The sequence below is a fragment of the Cryptomeria japonica genome, chromosome 3 (assembly GCF_030272615.1).
Source record: "Cryptomeria japonica chromosome 3, Sugi_1.0, whole genome shotgun sequence".
NCBI lineage: Eukaryota > Viridiplantae > Streptophyta > Pinopsida > Cupressales > Cupressaceae > Cryptomeria > Cryptomeria japonica.
This window is the reverse complement of record NC_081407.1, coordinates 730,094,910-730,121,115: the sequence shown is the minus strand read 5'-3', so window position 1 is coordinate 730,121,115 and position 26,206 is coordinate 730,094,910. Positions and strand designations below refer to the sequence as shown.

Sequence of the window (26,206 nt, the reverse complement as noted above, 5' to 3'; positions counted from 1 at the left end):
ACTTGCCATAGCCAAGAGAGAAAAATGGCTAGGAAAAAAATAAATTTGACAAAAATTGCACATGAAATCAAGGGTCCATCAACGAATGGGTTGGACAATAATTTTGACACATGAAATTATTTTTAATTATTTTCGAACACTTAGAATTATTTTCAAAGGGAAAATAATTTCAACACTTGGAAATATTTTCAAAAATTCAAGAAAATTAAATTTAAAAAGAAAGTTCTAGAAGATTCTTTGTTAAGGATGAATTTGAGAGAGAAATAAAACTTTCCATTTTGGAAAGATTTAAAACATTAAAACACAAAAAAGTAATAAAAAATTAGAAAAACACAAAGGAGAAGCTTCTAAGTTTTTAAACCAGAAATTTTATATATTTTCAACTAGTCACTTTCAAATTCATTATTCAGGTTGAGAATTTGGAGAGCAATTGAGAAGAATTTTTCTCTCAAATTTTGTGAAAATTGATTTGTTGAAGAGAAATTTTGAAGGAGTGAAAATTTTCCAAGTGTTGAAACACAAAGAACAAAGTGCTTTTTTTGATTTTAACACAGAATTTTCAGAATTAAAGGTGAATTTCAGTCACCAAGAGCAATTTGAGTGATCCAAAATCTGAATTTGACTGAATTCTTCTACCTTTTTGTCTTATTTCTCATCAAATTCATCGATTTCTAGACCAAATTCTTCATTTTTAGTCTGCTTTTTCGCAGAAATTTAGCTTTTTTGACAAGCTGAAAGTGAAATTTTCAAGAAAAAAGGGTCTAAAATCAGCAAGTTGTCTCAAAAATAATATTGAATTTTTATGTGTTATGCAGGTTAATGACCACAAAAGGAGCACCTTCTAGAAAAGCACCAATGAAGTTTGTCAGTAAAGGAGTTCAACAAGAATCAAAATCAAATCTAAATGGAAGAACGTCATAGACACTGACCTTGGACATGTAGACATGGAATAATTCAGAAAGAGAATGTACCGGCATGCTGGACACCTGTCGACACCCATTGCTTGTCGGATGATGAGAAATGGCATTGTCCAAGCAGCTGGATTTCCTTTGGCTAAACAATGTGCTAAGCTGATGGTTTAGTGTGCTAGACACTACAATGCACAGACAAGAGAGATTATTGCACCTGATGGGAGGGTTTTAGCTAATCTTTCAGAGTTACAATTCAAGAAACGTTTGGAATTCCAAACTACAATAAATCCTCCTACAAGAACAAAGAAGATACCCAAAAGAATTATGATGCCCAGTATGAACTCTGTGCGGCAAATGTTAACAAATCATGGTTGGAAAAGAAAATATCCCAAGGGAAAGTGCCAAAGATCCTGCTATGCCCATACTTCAAGGAAGAATATGGTGACATTATCTTATTGCTGAATAGAGTAATGGGCAGCCCAAAGGGTGCTCCATTTGAGACATGGATGTACTACTTCATAGATGAAATTACCTCGGGAGTCCGAATGTTCAATTGATCCCACATAATCAACAACAACCTTCATGAACAGTTGATAAATTTGGAGAGGACAAAGTCATTCTACATGAGCTCCTACATTATCTACCTGTTGGCTAGTACTTATAGATATTCTGGAGTGATCTGTAGAGGCGTGCTTGGTAATGGTGAAGGTGAATTTAGATCTTATGATTGTTACTCGCAACTGTAGCTTAAGGAGAAGAGCTATCGAGCCCGTGATGCATTCCTAATGTACATCACAAGAACATTACAAGGAGGAACTCACCAAAGGTTATCTCCTAAAGCCAAAAGTTTAATTAGCAAGTATGGATCCTGGTTTATCTAGGTTCCAAAATTTACATACATAAGAGTCCAAGGTTTTGGCAGTCGTCCTTATCGACTTCCAATCTACCCAACCAACTGGATGGTCCTGCTTGAAGTTCTTAGGCAACTAGAAACATTTCAAAGCTTCAAAAGAATAAAGCAAAAGGCAGCAATATCCTTTCCATTCTCTTTATTGGAAATATGGAGGAGTCTTGTCCGACCGCACAGACAGCTGAAAGTGCCAGGCTAGAAATGCAATGGTACCCTTTTACATTCTATCGATCTAGAGCTGATTTTGATCCTCTTGGCAATATTGGATTAGTAAATGGAGAAAGATTCAGACATAGTGGACATAGAAGATTTTTGGGCAAATGCTGCAGATGAGTTTGTTATTAGAAAAAGACTATTTTCTAGACTACTAGTAAGCTTGATCAGAATGGCTGAGCCTTTTCTTGTGCCTGATCAGCTGGAAGATAATGCAGAATATATTCAGCCTGGCTTTGATGAGCATGCACCTCTTTCTCCTATCAAATGGTCAGAGCCAGAGCATGCAGACTTGACCACCTTGATGCGGCCAGTTATGAAATATTCCAAGTGGTGGGTTGATCAACAATGTCATAGATTAAGATGGGGAAATATAATCTTGACTTATGACCTGATGGGTGAAGCAGAAGGATATTCTTCAAATGATGAAGCAACTCAAAGTGCTAGACCAATTGAAGGTGCTAAAAAGAAGGGGAAGGCAGTTGTGAATGAAGGATCTGCTCAGAAGAAGCAAAGGATAGAACCATCTTGTTCTGCCATATCTAAGAATGAAAACTATATATTAACTGTTGATGAATCATTGGCTGAGATAAAGATTTCTTCTCCAGTTCATGAAGAAAACATAGAATTAATCCATCAAGAAGATGAGCAACCTCCGTCTCCTACCGACACAAAAGTAGTGGAGTCGGACAATGAAATGTATTTTGAAGAAGGTGAATTTCAAGAAGGAATGATTTCGGCCCTTCAAGGTATCGCATGTGAAGAAGGTGACCAGGAAGTGGAAGGCATTGAGCAGCCCATTGTTCTTGATTGGCTGAAGGAGAGATTGAAAGAAAAGACACAAGAAATATAAGTGCAAGAAGAAGATGATATGACAGATTTCTTGGCCAGATTAGAACAGGTTGCCACAAAGAAGTCAGGCAGAAGGTTTTCCACCATCCAGAGAAATGAAGTCGGTTCCAGGACAATGCAGATTGGTATACCAAAGGTAGATAAGGCAAAAGGAGATATTGCTTCTCATGAATATGAAATCACTACATTCAATTTGGGACCAACTACCAAGAAGCAGGAAATTGAAGATTTGGATAATTCAGTTGCTTCCATGAAGGTAAGACTGGACAAAGAAATAGGAAAAAAGAAGGAATATAAGAAAGAAGTTGAGCACCTAAGGGATTATATTCAGCATTTGACTAAGCCACTTGATCAAGCAAATCTAGAAGCTCCTCCACTTTTGAATTCACGGGAAACAATTAGAAGTTCCGAGGAAGAAGCAGTGACAGCCAAAGAGACTAAGGCATGAATGGAAAGCGTGGGTAAAGAGGCAGCCACATTTGTGGAAAGGTTAGCATTGACATATGGACAAACTTCCTCTCTAGTCTCCATAATTGCAAGCATGGCAGAAGCATGGGCTGATCTTCAGGATATTCAAGAAAGAATTATTCCCTGCCTTAGAGTGTTGAAAGGAATGTCAAAGCAAGAGTTGATTGATGGAAGTATAATTGAAGTAGGAGTGGCATGTGATTTCAGCGGTTGGCACTGGACATTGGTTGGATGCAGTGAAGTCTTGGAGAAAGTGAAAGTAGATGCTAACAAAGCAAAAGAGAAGATAAAAGAAATTCAAAACAAGGTTTACCTTGTAGCTGCAGAGGTACTTGAAAAAGAAACTATCCGAGAAAAGGATATGAAGTCAGAAAATCTAAAAGCCAAGACATAAAAAATCTTCTCCACTGAACCAGTCTTGAGGTAGAATTTGTCTAAGGTATCAAACCTCCTGTCAATCAGATATGCTTTCCAAAAATAGGAATTAGATTGGGAAATTGCTTTTGCTATATGTGCAAATGATTTGGAAGGATTAGAATTCAGAGTCAGTGTGCTGCCACATGTCACGATAGAAGAGGTTGAATCAGATTGTGTCCAAGTTCATTGAATTTTCTGCTTCTCAACAGGAGAAGCGGGTGCAATCCTAAAAAATAGCACCTCGTGCCACTTGTTTTACATTCACTGGATATTAATTTTATTTTGGGAAACTATAATTAGGGTTAGGTTGTCTTGATCTTGACCGTTGATCTTAGATTGATCTCGGCCTTTCGTTTGTTTTCAAAAACTCTATATAAACTCATTCTCTCATTTCATTTCAGTGTGGAGAGATTTATGAAATTGTTGCGTAGAGCTACTTGGATAATAAAAAGTTCATTATCAGTATTGTTTTGAAGTCTTATTTGTTATCAAGTGGTTGCATGGTTGCATATTTTCTGAAACACTTAGAGTAGATTTGCTTTAAGTAATTTGCTTTGGAGTTGTTAGATGAATGAAGGATTGATAGTTTAGATTGGTGAAATTTTGCTCATACTTTTGTTGGATGGATGATTTTCATTCAATGTGTAAAGTTAGCTTGAGCTTTGATGTGGATGCTTAACTTCTACTTTGAGTAATATAGTTCAATTGTTGGTATTATTCATAAGTGTGAAAATCTTAAGCACAACCATAGAAGATTGCACCCGCTTTGTGTAGTTGTCCAAGTGTGGTGAAACAAAGTGTTGTTACCAGTTTCACTCAGTCTTTACCGTCTCTTGAGTCCATAGGAATAGCTTAGCAGTAGTTAGAATTCCTAAACCCTTATCCTTTTTCTTTGTTTTTGAAATTCCAAATCAGAAAATAAAAAAACAAAGAGCATTTATTGATAAATTCGCCTAAGTCCAGCTCGTGAATGGTACCAATTGTTAAGCGTAAGTCCCCCTTGTATTTCAGCACACACTACCTAAGAAGCTATCCACATAAAGCCACTCGTTCGCACATATAGACGTTGGCGTTGCCTTGTGGTCTTTTTCGCAATCTTGGCACAAGTAGTGATTTTGTTTAGGAGAGGATAGAGTATCCTTGGATATTTTATTCTAATGTTCGGTATATGATAAAACGTACACCAACAGGCCCCCAGTTGGAATGGGGTGATGTGTATTAGGTCACAATAGTACTTCCTTATATTACTATTATGGCAGTTTGCTCAATATATATAATTGTCCATCATTGATTGTTCCTTATGCCAGATATAATAAGAATTACGTTTATCATTCATAATTGTGTAATTATAAATAAATGTTTATTGTATTGTTTATTACCAAGAATGATATGCCAAATATAATTGGCCACAAGGTATTGCATAATCGTAATAGACATTCGATCTGCAATTATAGTTTATTATGCTATAAAGTCATGAATAGGGATGGTCATATCAGATCTGTATTAACTGATAATATGGTTGTAATGCTGGCTGGTCTTTTATATTACTAATTTCTCACAGTTCGCTTAATTTAGGAGTCTGATAGATATATATGTCTTGGTGTTCCGCTGTTCTTGAACGCTTCTCCTGAGATTCGATAATCTCTGCTGTGTATGCCTCTTCCTTTCTTTTGCATAATCCCCATGCATACCACCAAGAAAAAGGATGTTACTGCCTGTAACTTAATAACAGTTCTGATCTGATCTGATCGATGGTGCTGTCATTGGAGGCTTGTGATTCCTTTCCTTGATATCTTTCAATGTGAGGGAGAGGTCACACATCTTCATAATGTATGCCGATTGGCAAGAGACACACCCTTTCACCATTAGCAATTTTTGAAAGAGTGCAACTGTTCATTATTTCTGCCCTTTGAAAGGGACACGACCTTTCACAATCAGATCTGCACCTCTGATTCCCCCAAATTATTACCCCTCAAATGAGATTCTCTTCTCCCTTTTATATCTCATGTTTGAGGGAGTCACAACTTTTCATTTTATGTCTTTTGACAATTCATTAACTTAATTAAATTTTAATTATATGTAATTATATTCTTTTATGTTTTAATTTTATTATTATTATTATTATTTATTATTAAATTTTATTTCAAAGTGGAGACATTAGATGGAATAACTCAACCAAATAATTTCTCCAATAGATCCAATACAGCTTCGTTGTTTTGAACTACCTTCAAGTAGATATTGGGCTTGGGTGCAATTCGGCAAAAGCCACTAAGAGTGAAGTAAAAACTTTGCTCACAGAATGAATTAGCTAAGGTTTGATACATTTTTCAAAATTGAGTCCATAACTTTGCTTTCCATACTGATGTTATTCAATGTTTGAAATCAAGGCTGCTTTACATTCAAGATAACCAAAGCAGGGATACCAAGACAAATTAGACTGTTTGACTGTGATGAGGAAAATAACAGCAAAACAAAAACAAGACGGAGTAGGTGTTACGGTCAGACAACGAATAGGTGTTATTCAATGTTTGAAATCGCAAAACAAAAACAAGATGGAGTAGGTGTTACGGTCAGACAATGAATAGGTGTTATTCAATGTTTGAAATCAAGGCGGCTAGACATTCAAGAAGACCAAAGCAGGAATACCGAGGCAAGTTAGATTGTTTGAATCTCTCTGATCAGGAAAATAAAAGCAAAACAAAAACAAGAAAAGTGTAGGTGTTATGGTCAGCCAACTTACAATGAAGTTGACCATACCATAGATGTGAGTGATAGTGCAGGAGATATTAACATTACCTTATCAAACAGGATTGCATCTAAAGATCGAATTCTTTTTGCTGATAAACGAGGATAAAATAATGAATTGTTTGTTTTTGTATAAACATCAAGGATTGTTATCCCAAATACTTTGCTGATATGCAGAACAAATTTGTATTCAAGTTTTTCTAATTGTAGATAAGACTACATAAATGTTTGGAGAGAAGTTCTTTTTTGTTGATCGGTAAGTAGTTCATTTTATTGATTATAATAAACGGTTACATCTTTTGCATCAAATTTCATAGTTCCTAGCTTAGAAGTCCAATAAACCCTCTGTAATACCCATACAAAAGCATACTGTACAAATGTCCCCAGACCAAAACAACAAAACAACTAGACCATCTTGCTTGCATACCAAAAAGCGGACTGATTACGAACACTCAGACCATTATGGCTTTTCCTTTATCATTCGAAGGTGGCATCCATTCAGCTGTAAGTACCATGGCACCAGCCTCTTCACCTTGTGTCGACAATTCACCAATTCACAATGTTCGCCCCCGCCTCTTCTTCGTCGAGCCCCTTGGTCTCTTTTTTCGCTTCAATGAACGGGCAGAATATTTTGATGCTGTCCTCTTCTCATAGGGACCCCATATCAACAATTCATCTTGAATGGCCTGCACTTCAAACATTTCAAAAGGCCTTCACCCTATCCATGCCGATTCTTGTAGTGGTTCTTCTCACTTCTTAATTACTGTTTGCGCTCCATAAGAAGTAAGGACGTAGGGGAGGGTTGAACTCACTAACCTGTGACCATTCTCCACCTGGGCATACAAGGCCCTTACCATCTCTTGACATCTCTAGGAAGCTCTCCAACCTCCCACACCATTCTTCATACAAACAATTGGTAAAAATCCACATCGGCACCTCTTTGGGATCCAACTCCGAACACCATGCTAGGAATAGGGACGCGATATCTGCATTTGTTTTGTACCGAAAGCTTGCCCTCATGAACTCATCTCCAAAGACAATTTTAACTCGCATTAGGAAAGTCTTCTCTACAATTTTGAAAACGTTTGTCAAACGTTCGTCCGACACAGGGCCCCAAAACACCATCATCAGTCGCACCGCTCACAGTGAGAAATTTGCTTCTATTATGCATTGCGTAAAGACTCCTTTCGATTTGTAGTTTATCCCTTCGAACACTGCGCGAAGACCCGAAGGCATATCTTCTATAAAAGCTCACAAAGGTGGGTTTGATACCCCAAGACATAACTCCAAGTTTAATCTGTCTTGTTCCACATGCCAAACAAGTGTGCTTCAAACTATCAAATATTCGGTCACATTAATATTCCTGGCACTTCAAAAGCTAAAAAATATTTACCTACCACCTCAAGTACACTCTGTATTGGTACAGGAGATGAGATATCCGCCGCCACCCCAACAAAGGAACACTTTGCTAAGGAAGTATGATGCAATACACTTGTCCTAGAAAAGATTTAAATCTTTCGATAATCGTTCGTCTACCTTTAGCATTAACTCACTTGACATGCATTCAAGTCTTCTCCCACGACACTACATTGATGAACCCACACCACGCTGGCTCGTACGAAAAACCACCTCAACCACCGCCACCAAAGAGCCAAACTAATGGCTAGTGGATATTCAAATTGTGTGCACATATTGGTGGGTCAATGATCTATTTTCAAATCTATTTCACCTTCGCTAAGATCAAAAGCCTGGTTTGCACACCTATCTGCCTCTTGATTGCCTTCTCTCCTGACATGAGATATTTTGAATCCTCGTAGGGTGGCTATAATGTTCTTAATGCATTGAATATCCCTATCAAGCTTCCAGTTGTCTGCCTTACCCCTAAGGATTGCATGCACAATTATTTGGGAATCTCCCTCGAGGTGAAGTCTCTTTACCCTCAATCTCTTTGCCAATTGCACTGCACCTTTCACCTACGCCTCATTGTTAGAACCTGCATCAAGTCTTTGGCATGCAGTGGCAGTGGTTTTACAGTGACAATCTCTCGCAATGCAGCCTGCACCCGAGGTGCCCAGATTCCCTCTTGCTGCACCATCAAAATTAATCTTAATCCAACCATCTTCTGGAGGGGACCAATTGACTTGAAGATTTGGTTGTTTAGGAATTAGGAGGATTAACCCTCTGGAGCCCATTAACGGGCCTGTTTGAAGAGAAGTTCTGTTGAACAAATGAAGCTATGTTTTTGTTTGTTTGTAGATCTTTTGTGATGACAGTTTTGTGGGCAAATTGGCAGCTTGGGGTTGAAGAAACAATTTTAGTTCACAAGAATATCCTTTAGTTTCTAGTTCTAACACACAAGAATAGTAAAATACATATTTCAAATTAGTGATCGGGAGTTGGGACTGCCTTATATTCTTTTTGATGAGCTTCAATGGTCACCATCAATCCTTTAACATTCTGCAAAACGTGAGTGTAAAAGATTGCAAATGCATTGCTGGTTGCTGTTGCTGCAGTTTGCAGGTAAAATCAAGTGCAGGAAGAAAAATGGATTGTAGGTAAAATGCAATAGCTGCTTCCTCCAGAAAAGCAGAACTTTTGGAATGCAGAAAAAACAAAGAATAATTCATTCAAATATGTAAGTATATGACATGCAACACCTTCTCAGAAAGAGAAAAATTCATAAAATGCTAAAAAATTAATTAATTCAAACATGCAAGTGTACCACATGCAACCCTGTCAGAAAGAGAATATTTCACACAATGCTAAAAAACTTGTTGAAAATTGGTCAAATCTGATTAAATCGCATGCCATACGATTGAATTGCAATTTAAAGCCCATTTAATGTTAAAAAAAGGTCAAATAAGAGGTCAACAATTTAATAAAAAATTGTGGTTTTTTGAGGACAAAAAAATTGTTGATAGCAGTGATTCCTGATTAAATGCGTTTTTTTTCCTTTTATTGCTTCTATAGTTGAAACATTAAAGAATTTAAAAAATAAAAATTCAAGCCTCATATGAGTTGGCTGAAATTCAAATTACCGCTCACCAACTGACCAAAGCAGGTCATCAGGACTTTAAACTGCATCCAATTACAGTAAAAAATCATTATGGTGAAAAGAAGCCTAGGAGCTGAAAAATTAACATGTTTAACAAAAAGGCAATTTAAATAAAAAGTAGATTGAAGTAAACACAGTGGACCATCACTGACTATGTTTTTCAAGTATAAATACAAAGAGACATGCCAAAGGAAACAAGAGTGGATGAAAGTGAGGTTGGAGATTAATGTTGTCATTGTCTGCAGGGAAACCCACAGCAGCATTGACAGCTTAGAATTAGCAACCTCTTTGATGAGATAACTATTTACTTCAAATCTCTGGAAGGCTTGCTATGATGGGCTCAAACAGCTGGTTATGGCCTGCCATGATTGTCAGATGGTGCATCTTCTAGGGATTTGTCTTATTTGGTGCAGTTTTTGTGGCATTCTGTGCTACTAGATCATGTTGCTGTGATTGAGTCTTTCACGTGTCGTTTTTCCTGTTTTTCTGTTTGATATGGCCCTTAACATAATTTTGTTGCTATCTTAGTGGCCTTATTTAGCTTTGCTTAATTATTCTGCATTCTGTACTTGCTTTAGTGTGATGTACGGTTTATGTAGTATCGGACTCTTTTTGGTAATCATTGGCTTGGTGCTCAATGAAAAAAGCTGATGTGTATGTATGTACACAAATGTTACGAATATTAAAAAGAACAATTTCTAATAAGCAAAAAAATAAAATCCGAACAGAAAATGATAAATTGTTTTAATGACTAAAGCAAGTTGGGAATGATCTTTATTGTTGGATAGATGATTCTTGTATACCTAAATTTGGGAAATTGTTTTTACATCTAGTAGTTTTGGCTAACAGGTTCCAGCTTAACTGTGGTTTGGTTTTACATTTCAATTTTTGTATAAATTTTTTTTGTCACAAATATTCTAAAATGGGCCCCAATGTTGATCCTTTCTTTTTGGCATATTAAATTGCAATTAAAATATTTTATATAGAAGAGATTATTGTGCTTTGCTATTTTGTATTTGTTAGAGCTTAAAACGTAGCTTTGAACTGGTCTCATAGACATGCTTTATACATATTTGTAATTATGCAGTTGAATGCTAACTTTTTGATTATCCTAAGTTATTGTCTTGCAGGTTTTTATTGCACAAGAGGAACGGTGTACTAATCGTATTTGGATATCAAGTACTCCAAGCTGGATGGCAATATACACACCTCATTCAAGTGGTTTTACCTGGAAAAAGAACAGAGTTATTGTCAAAGTGATGAAGACATCCAAAGATGACAAATGGTTTGCTGGAAGAGAAGTGATTACTGTTAGTTTTTCATCTATTACAGTTCCAGTTGTTCTTATGTTTTATGCCCTGGGTGTGGAATCAGATTTTGAAATGATGCAAATGATAGACAATGCATTGAGTGATTCTAAGATGAGTGAGATATTGATGTCATCAATTTATAAGGCTGAGGCAGAGCTAAAAGATTTTCGAAAAAAAGATAAAGTTTGGGAATATATTAATGACCAGCTCAAGAAAAGCAAATTTTCAAAAAGTCAAGACATTGAAGAGGTTCTTAAGGCACACGTTTTTCCATATATAGTGGGATATAAACAAAAAGCCATGTTTTTAGGATACATGGTCAATTGTCTTCTATCAGCTTATTTTGGTAAAAGACATGTTGAAAACAAAGATGACTATAAAAACAAGAGACTTGAACTGGCAGGTGAGCTACTGGGTCGTGAATTACAGGGATTGGTTAGACATTTCTGTAATAGACTGAGAAAAGGAATTCAAAGGGAACTCTCAGGTATTTTACTTTAAGATCACACTCCTTTGTTGTATAATTAGCAGAATTTAGGGCACTTCAGATCACTTTGATGTAACTGTGTTTGTGGCATATTCTCATCTTACAAATTACAGATCACATGTTTCTGGATGTCATTAAATTTAATAGTTCTATTTTTTCTTTCTTTTGCAGTACGTGGGAATCTTGAATCAATGGATATATACAATGATGCTTCAATTATCACAAATGGCCTTGTGAGAGCATTTTCTACAGGCAATTGGTCTCATCCTCACAAATTCAATATTAAATGCACAGGAGTTGTTGCAAATCTCAAGTCAACAAATCCATTACAGACTCTATCTGAGATGCGTAGAATGCGACTGAGGGTTCAATATGCTGCAAAGCTAGGTGATGCAAGATACCCGTAAGTATTGTTCTCTTAGTTTTCATTGTCTGTGACAAGGTGTAAGATATACGTCTCTTGTACCTTTTTGAAGATTAAAATTGATTTTATTACAATCAATTTGAAGTTCATGAATCATGGTAGTGAAAGGAGGGACTGAAGGAACACCCTGGCCCTTACTTTATTTTCATGCAAATTTGTTTCTAAGCTGATATATATAATTTGGTGCAAAAATATTTTGTTTCTCTTATACTTGCATTTAAACTTTTTTGTGCAAGTGTCAATAAAACCATGCCTCTTTTTATGGAGTTCCCAACTTGGTAACTTTATAAATAAAATGAAAATTAACTCCACAATAGTTATTTGAAGTCTTAAAAAAATGCATTTAAGATTAAAGAAATTTGAGTTTTAGGATAGTAGGAAAAGGCTAAACATGAAAACAAATAACTAACATTTCATAATTAACTATGATTTCACAATATTTGGTGACAAATAAGAATGAAGAAACAGAACTAAAATAAATTACTAGCAGCAACAATCATAGCCTTCCTGTTTGGTCCTTACGGTGAGGCTGGTAAACTCACCGATAAACAGAGATATTCCACACGTACCAACAACTCATACAACAAGAACATTCATGTATATTAAAGCATAGATAACAATTACAGAACAGCTATGGCAGAATGATGATATCTTTATTGGATTCAAAATATGCCAATAGAATGCTAACTTGCCGAGGTTCCATCCATACATTATATAGACCCGACAGTTGGCCAGGTTGCCAACAGTCACTAACTACCAACTACCCCATGGGAACCTCTCGGCAATTCATACATAACAGAACATAAAACACCCCAACCAACTATAAACTAACATGTGTTATTGACCCCTAACATCACCCCCCCCAAAAAAGTAGTCATCTTCCAGACGACTAAAGAAATAGGAGCTGGACTGACAAAACAGAAAGAAAAACTAAGACGTATGAGAGGGAGGAGGCGTCCTTGTCATGGCTGAAGAAGAAGGTTGTCATCCTGTGTGGAGCTGAAGGTTCTTCTCCGCAATTTGATGCCCGCTCGTGTGCCTTATTGACCATGTGTGTAGCCTCCAATATTTTCTTGTCCTTCTGCTCCATCTGTAGAGTTAGATCAGCCACCTGTGCTGCAAGTGCTTGTGCTTCCTTCTCCTGCTTGTTGCAACGGGCTTCATAAGTGGTCACCTTTGTCTCCAACTCGACTCTCAAGTTCTTCTCTACTGTGGCCAACTGCGCACGCTTTTCCCCTTCCTTCTCCAATTTCTCTACGTACAACTATTGTGCATGTTGTTCCATCTTGATTTGTCTCATCTGTAGGTAGACATCTCAGATTAAACCCTCCATACTACGCAAGTTAGCTCCCAAGGTGCCAACTTCCTCCACCAATCGTATTTGCATCCACTCCTGTACCATCTCCGGCGTAACACTGTCCGGCCACCCCCTCTGCTCAAAGTGACGTGCAAACTCCTCCTCACATCCCGAAGTCATGAAGTGCAAGAGCTTCTCATTGGCAGTCGAATTGCTGACATCCATCTGTTCAGTCAACTGTGCCATACTTTGGGCTATGGTTGATATCCCTCATAACTCCCCAAAGAACCGTTGGAGGGAGCCTGCTGGATCTCTAGGGTCTGACAAAGTAATGTGAAGACCTGCCAGTGGTCCTCTAGGCCCGCTATCCTCTACATCAATGAGTTTCGGGTCATGCCCACTTTCCCCAGTTGCGCCGTCCTGCTCCTTAGCAGACGCCATCTCATCTTGGACCTGATCTATGATAGGAGTGGCCCTATGTTGTGTCTCGCCTTGGCCAACTGCCATGTTGTGGGGTGAAGGCGAAGTGGGAAGGTGAGGTGCAAGTGCAAATTGCCTGAGCCACCCATCCAAGGATGCATCTATCTCATCATTCACCAGTGTGTCCAACATCGCCAATTCCTCTTGGCCAACCCCTCCTTCCTTGTCTGCCATCAGTACATCCACAAACTCCTTCCCTCCTGTTGTTGCCATACTGCCCTCAATTGCTACGACCCCCTCCGTACTAGTACATGTCGTACCAGTACCTGTCTCCTATACGACTACCTCCTGTACCCCTCCCTCTGGGTTATGTTGCATGTCCCTCTCTACCATCGTATGGTCCATCCTTCCTGTGCCACCCAAGTCACTACTTGTATGGTTTGCTGGCCTAGTAGTATGCTCTGCTGTTGGTACAGTTCGTGATTCAATTACGGCCAGGCCAATCTGTGGCAGCGACACGCGTCTTTGTGCTGGAGGCTCCCCTTCGTCAATTTTCCTGAACAATACTTCTATTGGTCTCATGTCGCCTACTGGGCTAGCCACTGTGAGTGCTTCCTTTGGTACCATGTGCGCTGAAGGAGGTAATTTGGGGGGTGTAAATTTCACCCGAGAGCTCCACCGTGCTTGCAATCCTCCATGCTCTGGATGCTCCTCTTCCTCCTCCCCTTCTGGTTGTTGTGACTCCGCTTCTTGTTCTCCCACATTATGTGGTGCCATGTTCCTTCATCTCCACTCTCTTGTTCCTTTGTTTCCTCCTCTGCCTCCTCATCTGAGTCTTCCATGTTGCTATCTTCTTCCACCTCAACTGCTACGTCCAACTTCCTCCTCTTCGCTGGCTATATGGCATCACCAAGAGTGTCCAGGTGAACATAATAGTACATGGATAGTTTGTTGGGTTCCACCCTACCGCGTGGTTCAAAAGTACCCCACATCTCTGGGGGTCCCTGTAAACTTACTACATCCAGAAACAAACTAATGGCATGGTGGCACATATAGAATGTTTTATGCTCCAGTTTGAGGAAATCATGAATCGTCTCAGATAATAGCTGCCTCCAGTTATAAACTTTACCACTTGATCCCATTCACCAGTCCTATCATCCAGATGGCTATATCAGATGCGCGGCTGGCCCCTGCGAGTCGACTTTTCACCAAGTCCAACATCCTCCACTCCCCGGGTGCAATGAAAGCACACTTTAGTCCCCTACTATCAGACTAGACACTCTTCCATTGTTCTTCTATCGGGTCATCTTTGCACACCAAGTCCAACAACCATTTCCTTTAATCCTTGGTGAGCTTCTTGGCCGGTTTTGCTGTAGATGCTCCCTTCTCGGGTATACCAAATACCTTGCTGAAGTTGTCAGCCTTGAAGGAAACCCGTACTGTGCAGCCCTGAAACTGAATAATGGAGGCTCTTTCGTGGTGGTTGTATCCAGACACCATAGTTCGAAGCACAGGTTCCAAATCCTTGATATTGAATGTTGGCATCGGAATGGCGTGATCCACCTGTGCTTTCTAGAGGGAATCTTTTATCACATGATCGGAAGGGGTTTCCTCCCACCAAGTAGGACATTCACTGCTGGTCACGCTCTCAAAGGCCATATTTTTTGCAGTGATCCCGTCCGGAGCCTTTTGTACTTTTGGCTTGATCTTCGCCTTCTTGCTATTGCTGCCAGGCTCCGTAGCTGTCATGGTGGCATTATGTTTGCCGTTCTGATTTTTCCCTTTGCCTTTTTCTGCTTCTTGGCCGTTATTATAACGGTCCAAATTTACTGTGCGACTAGGGTCCCCCCAGCTAGCACGGACCATCGTATCAATTTCCTTGCCAAGCCTGCATGTGGTACTTCCTAAGCGTACAACTCCTTCAGCTTGCGTGAACTCTGCCCACAGGTCTGTATGGATGGCACAAATCCTTGCATGGATTGCTTTGAATTTTTCCTGCAATTGTTCCCTATGTGTATGAACGCTGTATGATCTTGTCTCTTGTACTGATATCCGTACGTGATCGTATTGTTTACTTGTTCTTCTGTTGTGCGATGTTGCCTCAACTATTCTGCCGTACGGTATGACCCTCGTATGGATTTCTTGCCTCGTTCGCCGTACAACGTACGACATGTCCCCAGTATGATTCTCTAATCCTGCTCGCCGTACACTGTACAAGATGTCTTCTTGGTTCAATTGGCGTACACCGTACGAAATAGGAGGCTGAGCGGGGTGCACACCGTATAGAACAGAGTGTTGTCAATCGTACGATGTATGAGCTTCTTCGATGGTTGGTCATTCTCCGTGGTCTTCTCCTTACCGCCTGCCTCGTCTGTACGTGACAACCGTATGAATGTTGTCGATGATTCTGTACCTTCACTCCTCTATTTTCTTTCTTCATCGATTCTGCTTTCACCGGCTTGATTCTGCTTGTGTTGTGTGTAAAAATGGGCTCTTTTGGGGTTTTTATACTCACTTGCTCTTTCCAGGGTTAGGGTTAGGCATAAATACTTTATTAATTTTTTATAAAATAATCGCCTTCTTATTAAGTGTATTTTTCCCTTCCATCATTTTTGCCTTACATTTTAATTTTTTAATACTTGCTAACCTTGTCCTTTTTATTTTTTGGATATACTTTTCTTTTTCGACTTTTAATACCCCCTTCCTTAAAAATTGCTTTAAAATCTTCACCCAACAATATTTCTTAAATTCAATTTTTCGTACCTTCAACTTACTAATGTAGGTTCGTTTCCGTTGTTCAGTTCTCCCTTTTTGATCTACAGGATAACTTATTGCCTTTTCAGACACTTCTAAATAGCCTTTGCGCCCCCTTACTTTCCTCTTCGCTGTATGGGTACTTGATTTTTTCCTTGCTTTTTCCTTTGCCGTTCATTGTGCTTTCCTTCCGCCTTTTATTTGGTCCTCGGTCGACATCCTCGTCTTCTATATTCCTCTTCATTTCTGAAGGGTCTTCCCAAGACCTTAACTTAATCTCCGAATCATGCAACCACATACATACGTGCGACATCCTCCTATAGCATTCTTCAGCACAACACGTTCCCACATACTCCAGATCCCATACCTTATCCACCAACGGAGCAGGTCCCACTCCCTTATACTGCCCATCAACGCATCGGCCTCCGTACTGTTGGTACCATGTTACCCTTTCTCCATTCACCTCTGGGGGTTCTGTAGGATTAGGTATCACCTGATATAATGAATTTGGTTCGACTTCCAATTTGTTGAGCTGAGAGGCTATGATGAACAAGTCTTCTGTTTTCAGCACCATCTTCAAGTAGGGACCTAGGGTTGCCTCGTACTCTAGGTAAATTTCTTCCTCTATGTCTGTAGGTTCCTCCTCCTTGTTTGCATTCTCGTCTTTCCTCTTGACTTCGACTTCTTCATCGATATCATATGCTACATACCCCTCTCGAAGACCCTCATATGGGGCCCGCTTCTTCCAATGATTTGAAATCCGTACCCACACAATCGGGTCCCCAAAGTACGCATTTGTCAGGTGTTTATGGATCCTTGGAACTGCAACACCTTCCACCCGCCTCGACACAAGTCGTTCTTCCATGAATGTAAGCAGTTTGGCCCAATCTTCATCCCTTCGATAAGGCTCTGCTTTCACCACCGGGTCTTCTTCCACTTCCTTACTTTGCCCGATGGTTCAATCTCCCTTTGTAGCGTATCCCAGCATGTTGATCGTTATCAGAGGTTTGTTTCGTTGTCTATAAACTTTCAGTTTTGAACCATTCACTGGGTCCCTAATTGGATTGTTGTCCAAGGTGGATAGCTTCATTGCTCCGTTCTTCTCAACCTCCTTGATTTTATAGGGTCCGAGCCAACGAACTTTGAACTTCCCTGGTCGCAGTTCGTTATGGTTGTTATACTTCAAAACCAACTGCCCCAGTCGGAAGTTGACTCGCCGCAGTTGTTTGTCATGCCAGAATTTTCGCCGCCGTTGCGCTACCTCCATTGCCCACTGTGCCATTACCCTCCGTTTGTCCAGTTTTACTAGGTTGTCAAGCCTTGCACTCAGACTCTCTTCGTCACAAAGTCTATCATCCACTGCCACTTGCAGGCTTGGTACGGTGTATTCCGTAGGTACCACAACCTCTTGTCCGTACATGAGCTGGAACAGGGTATGCCCTGTAGTGACTTTGTAGGTTGTGCGGTAAGCCCATAGTATCGTCGACAACCTTTCTTCCCAATCCTCCTGCTCCACCCTGCACGACTTATAGATTATTGACACCAATACCTTGTTGGTCGCCTCTGCTTGTCCGTTCGCTTGGGGGTAGTACGAGCTAGAGAGATTGTGGAAAATTTTAAAGTCAATGGTCATGGTATGGATCACTTGGTTGACGAATTGCACTCCCCAATCACTTGTGATTTGAGGGGGTATCCCATACCTGGTGACAATTTGTTCATACAAGAACCGTGTCGTATTGAGAGCAGTTTTATCTAGTAGGGCTCTCGCTTTTGCCCACTTAGTGAGGTATTCTCTAGCCACCACAATATATTTGCACCTATGCATACTGCTTGGCTTCAAAGGTCCCACAAAATCTAGACCCCACCTTTCAAATAGCCCCTGCGGCTGGGAGGGAAAGAGGGGCATTAAGTGCCGTTTGAGTGGTTTCCGGACACGTTGGCAAGTGTCACACCCGACCACCCACTCTCGAGCATCAGTGTGTAGAGTTGGCCACCATAGACCGGCCATAAGTATTTTCCGCGTGGTTGCATAACGTCCCATGTGTCCCCCTGTTAACCTGTTGTGTGCTTCCTTCAAGACACTGGGGATTTCCTCCTCCATGACACATCTCCTCAAGATTTGATCAGGTCCCATTCTATACAGAAGACCATTGATCAGTTGGAAGGTCTTACTCTTTAGTGCCAGTTTGCGCCGTTCCCCTGGTGGCATCCCTTGCGGAAATGTGGTAGTAGAGAGGTATTGGCCGATCTTCTCGTACCACTATGGTAGTACTGCAATCTGGAATAAGTGTGCATCCAAAAAGTCCTCATTTACCCCTTCGGCCAACTCCCCTGACCTGATACGTGACAGTTGATCGGCTATCACATGGGACTTCCCTGGCCGCACAATAATGGTGAAGGTGAATTCTTGCAAAATTAGCAGCCATCTACTTACCCAACCCTGAATGATCGATTTATTTACCAAGTACATTAATGCCTGGTGGTCCACGTAAGACGTGAACGAGGTAGCCAGCAGGTAGTGGTGAAACTTCTGAATGACGTACAGTTACACCATCCCGAGTGCCTCCCTCTCTGTTGTACTGTAGTTCTTTTCGGTCCTCGACAAAAGTCGGCTGGCGAAGAAGACGGGGTGATCTAGTCCCTGCGTTGCCACTTGTGCAAGGGTGGCACCAATGGCAAAGTTGGAGGCATCCACGTGTATGTGAAACTCTTTATTCCAATCGGGGTACACCAGGATTGGTGCACTCACCAGCCGATCCTTCAGTTCCTTGAAGGCCCCTCCTTGCTCCGTACCCGATATGAATGGCTCCCCCTTCCTTGTCAGCTTGTCTAGGGGCCAGGAAACTTGCGCAAAACCTTTGATGAATCTCCGGTAGTAGCCAACGTGGCCTAAGAATGACTTCACCCCTGTTACATTCATCAGACTCTCCATATTGATAATCACCCCTATCTTGTCCGGGTTTGTCTTTAGTCCTTTACAAACAATGTGTGTAAAATTATTCTCTGGAAGGTTGCCGGTGCATTACATAGTCTGAAGGGCATGCGATTGTAGGCGTACACCCCCTCTTCCACCACAAAGGCAGTCTTTAGCTTATCTTCTTCCGCAATACTTATCTGATTGTATCCCGAGAACCCATCTAGAAACATGTATATCTTGTGCCCGACTACTTCTTCCAAGATGTTGTCCGTGAAGGGGATTGGAAATGGATCTTTGATTGTTATTGCGTCCAAGTACCTGAAATCTACACATATCCTTATCTGGTGAGCCTCCTTCTTGAGGGAAATAACGATTGGGGAGACCCAGTCACTTGTCTCCACCTTAAATATGATCCCGACATCCAACATTTTGTTGATTTCCTCATTCACCTTGGCCACGTAGTTCTTGTTCATCCTATATGGCCTCCTCCGTACGGGTTGGGCTCTTGGTACGAGGGATATGCGATGTACGCACACTTTTGGAGGTAACCCCCTTCAAGTCCTTGTAAGTCCAGGCAAAGACGTCCTTGTACTCGAGGAATATCTTGAAAGCCACCACCTTTAGTAAAGGGTTCCAATCATCCCCTACCTGTATCACCTGCGGGTCCTCATCCTTGCCTAGATTGACTTTTTTCACATTAGTTTCCTCGTACTTGATAGGTTTGTCCCATTCAAACCGGTGGGCTGGTGTGTCATCCACCCATGCCACCCCTTCCTAGTACATACCGTACTCCAGGGGAAATGATTGCTCTTCCGTACTGCCACTTGATTCCCCAATCTCGCATATCTGTAGCATGTGGCACTCCAGGTGGAATACCTCGTAGTTCTCCATCTGCCAATGGAAGAGTCAGGTCAATGAACTAGTTTCATCTTTAGAGCATCCGTCCAGTTCCAACACTCCTTCCTTGTTGGGTTCCATCCCTCCTCTGTCTCCTTCGGAACCCTACTCCCACCTGTTTGAGTCATCTGAGTCGGAGTCGGACGATGCAAGCTCTTCATTGACGGCCTGGTTCCTCAAGTCAATCACATACTTATGGCCCTCACTCTCAATCAAGAGTGTATTCTTTTTCCAGTTATGATTGGCTTGGCCATGATCAGCCATCCCCTTCCGAGGAGGGCGTCGTACGCTTTCCTTTCTAGTGGAATGACCATGAAGTCCAGAAAGAATTGCTGTGTACCAATCACCACCTTTGTGCCATGAGAGTCTTGAGGGGTTTGATGCCGTGCTGATTCACACCAACAAGGTGGAATGTTGGTGGCTAGAGGGTAGGCTTGCCAAGACCCCTCCAAGTTTCTTTTGGTAGCACGTTGACGCCAGATCCGCCATCCACAATGGTGTTTGTGAGCTTTTGCCCCATTATCTCCATCTCCACCACGACAGGTTTCGGTCCAATGCTTATTGTGAGCAACATAGGGTCTATGGCATTCATACTAGGTTCTGTCACTGGAGCCGTACTAGATGGTTCTGTCACCGTTCGGTGTTCCTGGTCGGTAGTGGTGTCACCGACTACATTTGTCAAGGCCATCCTCAACTGCGGCATGGTCTGTAGGAGGTCGGATACCCGTACGGGTATAGTGGTCTGTAACATTTGCTTAATGATAGTTTTTTCCGGTCTCGACCGAAGTGGAGTAGTGGCAGTTGGGTGCAAGGCCCTCCGTTCTTTTGCCATTGCACGCTTGATGTCTGCCCTATCCTCCCAAAGTCTTTCCTTCTCCGTGCGAGGTTCAGGGTACTGTTGTGACATATTCACACGTCACCCCATTGTAAATGGGGACCCCTACTTTTTGCTTTCTAGCGTTTGTTTTCTAGGTCTTTTAGGTTCTTGTCTATTAGCCTTTGCATTTTGAGTATTGCCAGAGGGATCACTGAGATAATAGGCTTTGCTTGAGCTAGGATGAGTTAGTAGGTGGTCCAGGTCAGGGTCTCATTGAATGCCTTAGGTCAAGTTTTGCTCTTGTTGCTAGTTGTGTCTTGTCTGAGTTTGAGGAAGTCAATGAAGCATTGTGAGTGAATATCATCTTTGGGGTTTTTAGATTGATCCAATAAGTGAAAGATGAAGTCCTAGGCATAATTTGATGTAAGTTGACCTATCTGTCCTTTGGAGACGCCTTGGACAAGTCTAGACCTGATGATTTGATGAAAAGGTTAAGAAGTTTGAGCAAATCAGGAATTTCACTCTTGACCCTTCCAAAGGATCCAGAGCGAAATTTCACAAAGGACCTAAGTTTTGACCTAAGTCAGTGAGGAGCTGAGCGAATTTGCAATGTTATGGAAGAATATGCATCAAGGGGTGAGTCTAAGGCAAAGTCAAGTTGAATTCAAGGTAATTTGAGCCTAGAATAGGAATTTCGCTCTTGACCCTTCCAAAGGGTCCAGAGCGAATTCCTCTATAAGACACTCCACCTTGACCCAAACTAGGAACTAGCTCATCCCCAAGCATTAGTGAAGGCAAAGCACTTGTTTGAATGAAGAAATGTGGGAAATGAAGTCAGGATTTGAGCCCAAGGAGGAATTTCGCTCCTGACCCTTCCAAAGGGTCTAGAGCGAAATTCATATAAGACCCTATTTTCTTCACAAAATCTTGAAGTGAATGCGAATTTAAGTTGGATGATGATAGGGGGAGGCCTAAGAAGTTATATCCAAGCCAAGGAAGGGAGAAGAAGGGTAAGAAATGAGCTCAAGGAAGAATATCGTTCCCGACCCTTCCAAAGGGTCTAGAGCGAAATTCACATAACCTTTATTTTCTTTCTTGTTATGGCCAAGTTTTGGATTTCAAAGGTATGGTTTGAGAGGCTTTGATGTGGTCTAGCCTTTGAAAGGAGGTTTGAGGCGATGAAATGGTGAAAATCAACCTAGAATGAGAATTTCACTCCTAACCCTTCCAAAGGGTCTAGAGCGAAATCCTCATTTTGACCCTCTATTTTGCCCTAAGCACTAGAAGGACCTTGTTTTGAGCTAATTTGGTGGTGAAGTGCCTTGATTCTGGTGAAAGGAGGTTGGATAAATCAAGTTTGAAGTGAATTGAGGAGAGAAGAGGTGTGAAATCAACCCAAAGTGTGAATTTCGCTCTTGACTCTTCCAAAGGGTCCAGAGTGAAATTCTCTATAAACACGTTTTTCTTCCTTGTTTGGGCCAACAACCTTGTTCCTTAGACATGGTGAGGGTAGATGGACATGTTCTTGCCTTAGGAAGTGAATGAAAGCATTGAAAAGTGAGGATTTTGTCCAAGATAGGGAATTTCGCTCCTGACCCTTCCAAAGGGCCTAGAGCAAAATTCTCCATAAACCTCATTTTCTTCCTTGTTTAGACCAACATCTTAGTTCTTTGGGCATATTTGGAAGTGGATTGACATGTTTTTGTCTTAGGAAGTGATTAGAAGTGAAGGAGTGAAGGATTTTGTCCTAAATCATGAATTTTGCTCCTGACCCTTCCAAAGGGTCCAGAGCGAAATTCTTGAAAACACCTATTTTTTCCCTTTGATAAGGTCAAGTCCTTAGTTTCTATGGCATGGTTGAAGGTGGATTGGTTTATATTTGCAATGGAGATTGGAGTTCAAGAGATGAAGAGTCAAGCCTAGAATGTGAATTTCGCTCTTGACCCTTCCATAGCATAGAAACAGAACTCGCCTAAACTCGGCAAGTCCGAGTCCGAGTCATGCTCGCCGAGTCTCTGGGACTCGGACTCGGACACGTCCGAGTCTAGCGAGCAGACTCGCTGAGTCGGCGAGTTTGGCTCAAACTCGCCAAACTCGGTGAGTCCCAAGCCCCAAACTCGGCTACTGGCTGGGTTAGTAAAATGACAAAAAAAATACATTTTAAAAAGTTTTTTTTAAATGAATGGTATCGTCTTTGTTCACTACAACCTTCGCCTGAGAATGAGAAAAATTAGGGTTACAACATGTCAGCCAATAGAAAAATAACCTTTGCTGCCCCCAAACCCCTGTTGAAAAATATGGGGGGAAACTGCGTCGATAGAAGTAGGGAAAATTTAAGCTCCGAGTTTGACACTGATTGGATCAATCAGGTAGATATAGAGGTTGAGACTGTAGCCATGGTAGAGGAGGAGCAAAGAGCACGAGCACAGACAGGAGATTCAGAGGCAGATAGTGACACGGATGTTCTTGATGTTCGTGAGCATGGCATGGTGTCACGGGGAGCGGCTATGGCTGTCGAATCATCCAGGACCTACCTTAGATGCCTTCGCAGGGGGCCGGGGCCGGAGGGTGCAGACTCCTCTGAGCCATAGGCTTATAGTTGTATTTACCTTTGGTATTTGTATGAAACATTTGATGATGATCATATGATGACATGAATTTTTTATTCCATGAGTTTTGTAATATTGTATACATTTGACAATATTTATATATCTATGTTTGTTATTTCCTTCAGCTACAATTTGCGTTTATGCTTATGTGATTGATGTATACTTGTGTATGTAATCAAATGAGCCGAGTTTGATGATGTTATTGTGTCTTTAAGGTGTATTCAATTAAAGGGTGCCTGAAACAAGTTTTAAATTTTTAAGAATCTCTAAATTTCTTGAGTTTTTCACTTTCCCGAGTCCAGCTGAGTCTGACGCCGAGTCCCGAGTCCGAGTCGGCCTTGCCGAGTCCGAGTCCCGTTTATTTGTTTCAAAGGGTCCAGAGTGAAATTCTCTGTAGGTCGTGGCCCTGGCCATGTTTTTGAGCGAATTCCCCCTTTTAGGTCTTCTTAGGGGTCAAACAAGTGTTGCCTTCATGAGAGAGGGATCCAAAGATGAGAGTCCAGGTAGAAGAAAGTGAGAAGGATAGAGCAAAGTGAGAAGAATGGAGCTAAGTAAGAGGAAACAAGCATTGATGAAGGTGAATTGGACTTAAAGATGGCCAATAGGCATGTATTTGAATAGGTTATGAGTCCAAAAGGTAAGGATTTTGAGCTAAAGAATGAATTTCGCTCCTGATCCTTCCAAAGGGTCCAGAGCTAAATTCTCAAAATCACCTAATTTGCTCATGATGAAGGCAAAGAGATGGATTCCTAGGCCTTGGTGGAGAGAAGACTAGTGTATGCTTGTCTTGGGAGGAAATTTAGAGTCGGGAAATGATGGAATTTAGACCAAATCATGAATTTAGCTCCTGAACCTTCCAAAGGGTCCAGAGCGAAATCCTTTGAAACTCCTATTTTTCACCTTGCTTGAGCTAGGCAAAGGGCTAGTTGTGAGATTATGATGAGAAGAGGTTTGAAGGCTAGGCCTAAGATTGTGAAATGATGAAATGAGGTCTAAATTGAGCAAAATAGCAAATTTCGCTCTTGACCCTTCCAAAGGGTCCAGAACAAAATTCTTATAGGCCCTGTCCCTAGGGAGGATCCTAAGTGAATTCCATTTTGATGCCTTCTTATTAATGATCTAAGGTAAAAAATGCTATGTTGGGATAAATATATCATGTGTACTTAATCATCTTTTGGTTTGTTTTGTAGATGGAGGAGGATCAAGCCAGGACAAGGACGACCTATTCCAGTCCCATCATCATCAAGGACATTCCAAATGAATAAAGGTGGACTCAAGTTGTTTTGAAGCTTTGGAAGACTTCAAGTGTTCGAGGAGTTCCAGGCTATCCTCAAAAGACTCCATTCTACCACACAAAAGACCCACATGATGACAGAGAAGAATGACCTTACCAACACTTCGAGGCGAGACATGCTACTAGAGAAAGAACAGTTGACAGTGAGGAAGCCTCATCAAGCACATGGAAGTTAAGGAGGTACATCATTCTTCGCATCAAGGACAGAGGAGGATCAACCAAGAACACAAACGTCAGACAAGGTGGCATCCCAGTCACTTTTCCTCCAATCGGATTGGTCCACCTCAACATGTCCAAATTCAAAGTACCTAATTTATCAGGGACGACATAAATTTCGAGGCACCTACCCCTGCTTCCTATTGGTCCTCACTTCTAGAATGTAATTTTCTCATTGGCTAAGAAAGTTTGTTATAACAAACCCTAATTAGGGTTTCTATCTTGTAATCCTAGCCATTGATTCTAAGTCAATCAGAGCCATCAATTTGTAAAGGGCTCTCTATATAACTGGCTCTTCATTTGTAAAGGTGAATAGTCGGGGGAATAGTTAAAGATAGTCAATAATCAGTAGTGGTAGTTCAAGAGCAATTAACTTTTAGGGTAAAGTAGAAAGAGAAGGCGAAGATTGTTGTCAAGACATTGTTGCAAAAGACATGTAAACTTCATTGAAGAAATGGTGAATTCTATGTGTTGATTTGAGAATTTGCATGGTCTCTATACTTCTCAAATTTAATTTCATGTTATTAGATGACTGGAAGGAATTTGTATGATCAATGGTGAAATTTGTATATCCATACTACTAGCGGTTTGTTGATTGCAAACTTGCCTTGCGTAGTCAACAGGAATCATTCAACTTAAGCTTAACTTCAATTATCGCTTCTTCATTGATATGCATCAACTTGACAGTGTCTATGCTTGTAGCGGTGATCTGAACATCATAAAGCTATCCTTAGAAGATCACACTAACCTTGTGGAGATGATCATAGCATGTCAAAGCAAGACATAGTTAGAGTTTCATCAAAGGTCATTCATTGCTCCTACATTCTTAGCATTAGAATTAGATTCCTCTCCAACCCTTATCCTTTTTTCCCTTTTTTAAAAATCAAGGATTAGTAAAGACCCACGTTCCAGTGATATCCAAAGTAAATCAGACACTCAGGTCATCAACGTAAGTCCCCTTGTGATTCCAGCAAATCACATCATACTGCAAGAGCTTATCCACAAGTAGAGAACCTACATACAAGAACCTTGGAGTTGCCTTGATTGATCCTTCGGTGAAATCTTCAGCATTCGACGAAACTTTGTTCAAGAGAGGATAAGATACTTTGGTATTTTATTCTGTGTTCGCATGTGCATAAAAAACACATCAATAGGTACGTGGCTTTCTTACTTTGCAATCTTGTGATTGCCAG

General features: G+C 40.8%; 1 protein-coding gene and 1 long non-coding RNA gene across 7 annotated transcripts in view; one reads left to right on the top strand and one right to left on the bottom strand.

Moving 5' to 3' along the window:
- The window catches only part of LOC131032478 (uncharacterized), a 155,003-nt gene that overhangs the window by 76,787 nt on the left and 52,010 nt on the right, over positions 1-26,206 (bottom strand). Inside the window, exon 2 of the long non-coding RNA XR_009103462.1 lies at positions 9,555-9,594. This is a non-coding gene — a long non-coding RNA (uncharacterized LOC131032478). The remainder of the gene's footprint in view (positions 1-9,554; positions 9,595-26,206) is intronic.
- LOC131032477 (DNA-directed RNA polymerases IV and V subunit 2) overlaps positions 1-26,206 on the top strand; it is a 164,601-nt gene that overhangs the window by 112,971 nt on the left and 25,424 nt on the right. For all 6 annotated transcript variants that reach the window (XM_057963463.2, XM_057963462.2, XM_057963461.2 and 3 more), the window contains 2 exons: positions 10,702-11,368; positions 11,540-11,771. In XM_057963463.2, the coding sequence (XP_057819446.1) occupies positions 10,702-11,368; positions 11,540-11,771 (899 nt within the window). The remainder of the gene's footprint in view (positions 1-10,701; positions 11,369-11,539; positions 11,772-26,206) is intronic.